General features: G+C 37.5%; 1 protein-coding gene across 3 annotated transcripts in view; it reads left to right on the forward strand.

Moving 5' to 3' along the window:
* The window catches only part of ARID5B (AT-rich interaction domain 5B), a 170,798-nt gene that overhangs the window by 62,132 nt on the left and 100,384 nt on the right, over nucleotides 1–8,282 (forward strand). For all 3 annotated transcript variants that reach the window (XM_025202628.1, XM_006022361.3, XM_006022362.3), the window contains exon 4: nucleotides 7,177–7,407. In XM_025202628.1, coding sequence (XP_025058413.1) covers nucleotides 7,177–7,407 — 231 coding nt within the window. The remainder of the gene's footprint in view (nucleotides 1–7,176; nucleotides 7,408–8,282) is intronic.

An 8,282-nucleotide genomic window follows, 5' to 3' on the forward strand; every position in this document is an offset into this window, starting at 1 on the left:
ATTAAGATCTCTTTTTCAATGGCACTTTTCTCAGTGATCACATCAGTGCACTGTAGCATGCAAAATAAACTCCACCCTCAGAACACTGCTACTTGGTGCTTCCAGTGATGAAGCAAAAATCAGGGCTGCTTAGGATAAAGGGAAATGGCTGCTAGCCTCAAGATTACCAGAATGGATAGTCTTACAACCTTGCTGATAATCATTCTCCCACAAGGGCTGCTTCACACTGAGGCTGTTTGGATTGTGATCACATGGTCAGAGATTACAAATGGATGGGGGTAAATTCATAGATTCATTGATATTAGGGCTGGAAGGGACCTCACGAGATCATTGGGTCCAGATCCCCTGCACTTGGGCAGGAAAAACTGCTGGGGTCAGATGACTCCAGCAAGGTATGCATTGAGTCATTTTTTAAAGATCTCCAGAGTAGGTGATTGCACCACCTCTGGGGCGAGTCTCCTCATAAAAGGGCTTGGGAAGGAAAGGTTGTTCTTATTTACCTGGTTATCCTCTATAAAACTGCACACTAGTTACAAGCTTTTTCTTCTCCCTCACTTGGGCTGTTTCTTGCAGTATTACTGCTTTTTCATAACTAGCTGTTAGTTGTTTATCTCTGTTGGATGGCTACGTTATGCCTTTTGGATTGCATTGCAAAGGGCAGGATCAAGCAGTATACATCCCCGCATTGGGAGTCATTGGTTTTGGCTATATAGCTCAGGTGTGTCTCCATTTCCCATACATGTGCTGGTATTATCTAATGATACCAAAAGCCCTTGCCAAAGGCGATGAAATAACAATAGGTGGAGGATGTTGTCCTCATTTTAAGGGCTGGATGCTTGAAGATTCATTACTAGGGACCTACCTAAGTCATGGCGAGAGAAAGCAATTTTTTCGGCTTACTCATGGCCCAAAGAACCAACTTTGCAGTTATTTCACAGTGGCCCCACCCCTCGGCACTGATTGGCAGAGAGCCCCCACCCCTTGACCTTGATTGTCAGAGAGGCCTCAGGGAGATGGGAGACAAGATGGTGGTCAGCATTTTGACTGCTGGCTACCTTTTGTGCAGCCCCACCCCTCAGCACTGATTGGTGGAGAGGCCCAAGGGGGCAGCAGCCATCTTGGCCGCACCTTTCATGCCACCCTTGCAGCTGGCACCTTCCCCTCCTGGGCAGGCTGTGAGGCTGGGCCACAGCAGTAGCGAGGACCAATAGCTCCTCACTAGCATTTTAATTTTTTTTTCCCACTGATTTCCTAGGAAATCACATCCAATGCCATTTTCCATGGAGATGGTTGTTGTTCACAAAACTGCGATTTAAGTAGGTCCCTATTCATTAACACTCACTGGGATAAAGTTTTATTCTCTTTTGCAAGATGGCCACTGCAAAATTTTGGGCTTTCACTTTGTGGGAGGCATATGTTATCATTCACAGTTCCTAAAGGGGCATCAGGTAGTTGGATCCATCTGCTCTGGGTGTCATGGTACTCCAATGGAAACCTATTGTTTTAATTGTCTTTGGTGGCAGCTGACATCTTAAACTGAGATCCTAGTCAGTTTGCACATTTTAGGAATGCAGGCTAGCATTTTTTCATCAAACCAAGAAAGTCAGGAACTCGGCTCTCACTGAAATTTGTGGCCTCATTCATTTGAGTAGCCTTTTACTTACTAAAAATATCCAGCCTTTTCATCAATTACCAGAATCTCTGCTTTTTGTTGTTAATATGGCTATAGTACAGTATACACAAAATCATAAATAAAAAAAATAAGATCTGTATGTCACCCATGAGGCCTTCCTACATACAATCAGCTATGAAAGAAGGCAGCATCAGCAGTGGTGTTTGCATTTTCCTTTGCAGTTTATCCAAGGGGTGGGATGGGGGGCGCAAAGCTTGATGGTCAAAGCCTTGCATTTTTCTTTATTTTCACTGTGTATTCACAATAACTCCCTTGTTCAATTTGCAACCTATAAACCAATGCCTCGTCCCACTTTATTTAGTTCCCTTGGTACTTTCATTGCTTATCTTATGAAGATCTGTGTTAACATTTATCAAAACAAATGGCAAGCCTGGGACCTTTTAAGTAGTTTTTTAGTTAATAAAACCAATCTTCTAGTTCTGTTATGTTAAAAGTACATTATCTTTTTATTACACACTCTCTACAGCTCTGTCTGTTTTCTGTCTTGGCAATTTCATGACTGCTCCAGTTGATTGCTATATAGAGAATTGCAAAATCATTAAGGGTGGGGTTTTACCATCTGACTTACAGTACAAACCATTTCTCAAAATAACCACAACAGTGCAAGACTGATGTGTAATTTACGTCACAGTATGTTTTTATGAAATAGTTTGTGGCGTATTCATATAGATTTAGGACCAAATCTCTCTGTCTCTCTCTTTTTAATCGAGCTTTTTACTTTTTAATATTTTCCACTCCTTGCCTTGGCTTGCCTCCACTTTAACAGCTTCAGTGAGAAAAAAATAACTGATCTTTTTTTCAGCAGTTTAACTGCAAGTGTATTTTGTTCTTTGATGTATACATTTGTGCTAACTTAACTGCCTTGGGAGAGATTTAGATTTGTGGTAGTAGGATACATTGCACAAAGCTGGAACAGAGAATTGAAAAAGTTGATGCACAAGTTCAGAATTTTAAACACCAATTGAAGCTATTTAGTCTTATGCACTAGCACATTTCCCTTTTACAAATGTCTTTCTGTATAATGTCTTGTAATTAAAACAGGAAATCATTGAGTAACTGTAAGATGAATAAGAGCACTTAAACTGAAAAGAAAATTACCTTCCGAGAAATTATATTCACAATTTTTTTTGCTTCACATTATAATGTTGGTAATGATAGTAACAGATATATCTACTCTTATCTGTATCATTGTTCTGCTTATGTTTTCTGAAATAAAAAATCATTTTTAGTAATATCAAAAATAAATGGACAGAAAATGGGAAGTGCCTAATTATGAAAAATATTCTGTGTCACAACAGAGTAGCAATTAAATTGAAACTTCAATATAATTATCAATAACAGTAAAATCTGGAGCAGTGCCAGGGACATAAAGTTGGTGCTCAGCCTTTGCTTGGTTGCTAGGAGCACAGTGAAAGTATAAAGCTTAGAGAAAGGAATGTCTAATATAATAAAGTAACAGAAGGTAGCATAAATCATTATGAAAGCAGTTCATATTGACATTATTTTATTTAAATTGGGTTGAAAGTAGACATTTAATTGTACAAAAGCAGTAAATTAATATTTCTTCTGAAAAATAACTATACGTTTTCTGAGAGGAAATGGAAAATTTGTGTTTCGAACATGAGCCTAATACATATTTGGAATCTTTCAAGCAAAAAAATCTTTAAATGTTTGTTTCTGTTGGCATCAAAATGCATTTTCACTAATACGATTAAAAGAACTAAAGGGCAAAATACTTGGCAGATTTTGCTGTTGAGGTAATTAGGTGCAGGAAGGAACATGCATACTTTTTCCATCAAGCTCTATAACATCCTGGTGTGAAGGTCTTTTTAAAGAAAAAAAATGCTTGCTGCTGTTAGAAGTAGATTGTGGTGGTTAGCTATAGCCATTATAATCTGATGGTTCTGAAACAAGCAGACAAAGAGCAACTTATATTTCTGTATTTCTCTCTTCTTTCTGTAAGTAGTGCTTCATCTGAAAGGGTTTGTCAGGAAGTCTTGCTTTTAGCATTTTTTATCTTGAATTACATATTAAAAATGGTTGTACTAATTTAGAAAGCTGCATAGATTCACCGCGTTTGACATTTCATGCATCTCTTACTGACAAAGACAATTTGGAGAATATGCTGTTCAGCATGAATGCCAAACCTTGCCAATCCCCCCCTCTACCCCAAACCCCCCAATAAAAGAAACTATGTGGATTATATCCATAGATATACAGTTAGTGTTCTCCAAGCATGGGTGGAACCTCACATTGTAATTACAGTTTCTTTATAGAAACCTGTTTTGAACTTGAATTATATATAAATAAATGAAATATTGACATTGAAAGAGGTTGTTAAAACATGTAATTATGATATAAGCATGGGATTAGTATAATTTCAGTTGAGCTTTACAAGCAATGTACTCTTTGTATTATCTTTTTCTATGTACAGAGCTTGTTGAAGGTAAAACGACTTTCAGTAATTTAGCATCTTCTATTCTGTAAGCTCATAATGAAATATTTTTTAAATTACATTATTTTTCCTTGTTTTAATAGAAAGTGAGAAGCTTGGTTAACATTTCAGCTTCTAATAACTGGAAACTTTATGATAATTTTAATTTAGATAAAATTCAGCAATATACGCAACCACAATCAAATGGTATTTTCTGTATTTTGTTACAGTAAAAATCATCTAGGGGGGAGGTCTGTATTTTGCTACTTTGATTTTCTTTCTCATGTGGGTGCGGTTGAGAGAAGTCTTTGTTCCAGGAACACTCTGTTTGTCTTTCACTAAACAAATATGCAGTTTATCCATTCTTTATTCTTTCTTAGATTTATCTGTTCAGCCTATTGTGAACAGGCAAAGAAAAAATGAATTATAAAGCATTTATTGGAATCACTTATTGCATGGCTAACTTTGCATACAGGTTTGTTTACACCGTTATGGATTGCAATAAGAAGCAAAAAAATAGCTAAAGCAACAAATATGTAGACGAATGATCCTGCAAATAGTGATCTGGCTTTAGTTTATGACATTGGCTTAAGATAAAATGTCATTCATCAAACACAGAATAGTATATAGAATTCTGTCTAGTGATTTATGACACATCTTAGTGGAAACAAATGGTTTGTTACAAAGGCTCATGGGAGACACATTTATATGCACCTTGGTACAAAGGCTGACCACATCCTGGCATAAGAAATGTGCTGCCTGATCAACAGAATCAATTTACCAATGCATACATGAAGGTACAAGCAGTAAGTAACAAGCATACAGTAGAGCTGAGGGATGGATCATAAGCTTGTTTCTCCCTTGAATGGTTCCGGTCTCTGATCCAGTTTCAGGATTTCTTACTAATGAAGAGAGAATTATACACACTCACATGTATAGCAAAGAGTTATTTCACAATCAAATGTGATCGAGAGGGTCATGGGATAGATACTTGGTAAAAATATTTTGACCACATCCTAGTTGACCTAAAGAAGTTTGGCTGCAGTAACTCAGCCATTCCTAGAAAAATATTTAAATAATGTTTACTAAAAGATATAATCCATATACATTGTGAAAGGGATTGTTTTGCCTTCTGTTTAAACTGGACGGACAGGGGAAGTCTCAATACTTATCAAACTGACTGCTTTCAAGAACTGTTGTGAAAATAGTACTTTCAGTTCAACATTTTATATTTATTTTCCAAATAATACTTAAATTTATAACTCTGAAATTTCAAAGATGGTCTAGGTATGGTGGTATACAATTTTCCCATTGATACTTTAAGAGAGCACATTTTGTCATTTAAAAAATATTCTGTATATTGTTTCTCTGTTTTCAAGGATCAATTAAAATTAATATTACCTCTTAACATGGTACGACACTGAAATTAAAAAGGATTTTTGCCTTTGACTTTGGTTAGGCCAGGATTTCAGCCAACATTCTTTCCAATTATTTGAAGTGTAATCCTACTTTAAGAGGAAGAAAGGTTATTAAAATATTGGTAGTGGAATTAAATATTTGATTATAGTATCTTTGACAGAAATAGAGACTAGGTTACTTAGTAATCAGGCAATAGCCTAGCAAGTGTAAACTACAGACCTATACATACCTCCATAGATGTGCAGAGAAAAATTAATCTAGGTACCCAACATGAGGATCTAAATGAACACAAATAGAAATACAGAATCTCAGTTTTGGCCTGATACCCTGATATCAGGGCTGATAAAAGTCATGCTACCACCTTCTCTTGTTGTTATGTTCTGTCTTCTGCTGTCACATTTCCCATTGGTAATCATATGATGAAATTTTGTTGTGATATTTCAAAATTAGATGCCTTTATTTTATATTGTTTAAAACTCAACAGAATAAAAGGAAGTTTTTTCTGGATTTTTTTGGATTTGCAGTTGGGAAGCCATTTAAAAGTTCATTTGACTGTAGTATACTATGTATTTTGTCGTGTGTTGCCTATTCACACAAGAATTTCTGTCTGGGATTGCTTAGGGTCATAAACATTGCCAGAGTGGAATCAGTCTATGATCTATCTACTCCAGTATCCTCTCTCTGATAGTGGTTACTATTAGATACTTTAAAGGAAAGGCCAAATAATCATTACCTTCCCTCTAACCCCCACCCCCCCAAACAGCAGTGAAAAAACCCTCTCCTCTCCAGACATACGGAGTGTATAATTATCATGAAAAAAAATTAAATAGTGTGCAGTCTAGTTTAGTAAAGTGACATTGGAAACTGAAGATTAACTATCATGAAATCTTTCTATTAAAGCATTTATGGCAGACTTCATGAAATAGAGAGGCCACTTTATGTAAGCTAGAGTAGGGATCAACAACCTACAGCCCATGGGCAGGATCTGGCATGAGGAACCATAAAATCCAGCTCACAGACATAGGGTGTTGGTGGCATTTGATGGTGGGGGGCTTTGGCAGCAGTTGCTTTCCCTGACTGCTGTAAGGAAAAGTGTTGGGTGTGGGCACTTTCCTCATACTGTTGCAGAGAAAAATGATGGAAGTGGTTGAGTCCTCCCACTCTCCAACCAACCCACCAGCATCTAACACAAACAGGGTCAGTCCAGCCTGCAGCCTTAAAATGTTGCTGACCACTGAGCTAGAGCATAGATATTGTCATCCTTACTTAAGCTGTAGTACCTTACTGCAAGGGAGTAAAATTAGGGCTCTTGTGAATAATGGTGGTAGAAATGGCCTGAAGTCTGTAAAACAAAGGTGTCTTAATACGTCATTCTGAGGGTTTTTTGTTTGGTCTTCCCTGCTTTTGAAAAATACTTTCTTATTGAAGATAAAATTTTAATGAGCAGACTTGATCCTGCTCCAGTTTAAGTCAATGGGACTTTGCTATTGACTTAATTGAAAACAAGATAAGGCCCCCAAATTGTTTACTATGTTTCTTCCTATTGAGCTACAACTTCATTTGTACTGTTTATATTACCCCTGGGACAAAATAGAATGTACTTTAAAGGGTTTTTTTGGTTTTTTTGCAGGTGAAGAAGATGAAGATTCAAGTCTCTTGATCCTTAGTTATCCACAATACTGTCGATATCGTTCCATGCTAAAGCGTCTTCAAGACAAGCCATCCTCAGTATTAACAGACCAGTTTGTTTTAGCTCTTGGTGGCATTGCAGTAACAAGCAAGAGCCCCCAAATCTTTTACTGTCGGGATACATTTGATCACCCAACTCTTATAGAAAATGAAAGCATATGTGATGAATTTGGTGAGTCATTTTACAGTTACCTGCTTTTTATTGCAAAAACAGAAAGTTGGGGTTTTTTTGCCCCATTTTAGTGTTTACATATTTACAAATGAAAAATGTTGATAATGTGAACCGTGTAAAGAGCAATGCTATTTACATTTAAAGTGCTAAATTAGCAAATGTGCTTTCCACCATCAAGAGTTCTGAGACTGAAGGCTGATGTAATGGGCTTCTAGGTAGTTATAATCTCCATTTTACAACTTCTGTTTATCAGATCCAAAGTTGCTGTTATTTGGGTGGAGTAAATAGCACAATTATTCAGCGTAAGTTAAAGGGACATATATTAACATTTGAAATTACTTGCCTTAATATTTAATCTATAATTTAGGCCTTTCCTTAAGGACTCAAGCTTTATGAATTTTGCTTTGTGTTTGTTTGTTTGTTTTTAAAGTGATCATTGCTGTAGCCTACTAAGCAGTGCAAAACAGAATTCTAAGATTTGCTATGAGACCCTGTGGCAGCCCACCTTCAGGTGCTTGCCACTTTAAGGGCTAAGTCAGGCAGCCAGCAGGTGCCTGATTGCAGCAGCCATTTTAGAATACAGGCTAGCTATATAAAGACAGCAGTTTGCTGCTGGGAGCAGGTAGAGACATAGAACATCTAGCAGGTAAGACCAAGTGGTTCTTGGTCCTGGGCATGATCTAAAACTGCACCCTACCAGGGAAGGGTGGCCTGGTAGGGCTCCTAATGGTGTGGAAGCTCCCAAGAAATGCCAGGCCAGTTACTGCTCCAGTGAAAGGCGGGTAGGGGTGCCTTAACCCCAGCCCCCACCATCTGGTGAGTGATTCTGAGAGCTGTGGGAGTAGTGGGGCCAGGTATGCTCATGTGTAGGCAAC

This window comes from Alligator sinensis, unplaced genomic scaffold, assembly GCF_000455745.1.
Source record: "Alligator sinensis unplaced genomic scaffold, ASM45574v1 scaffold674_1, whole genome shotgun sequence".
In the NCBI taxonomy this organism is placed as follows: Eukaryota; Metazoa; Chordata; order Crocodylia; family Alligatoridae; genus Alligator; species Alligator sinensis.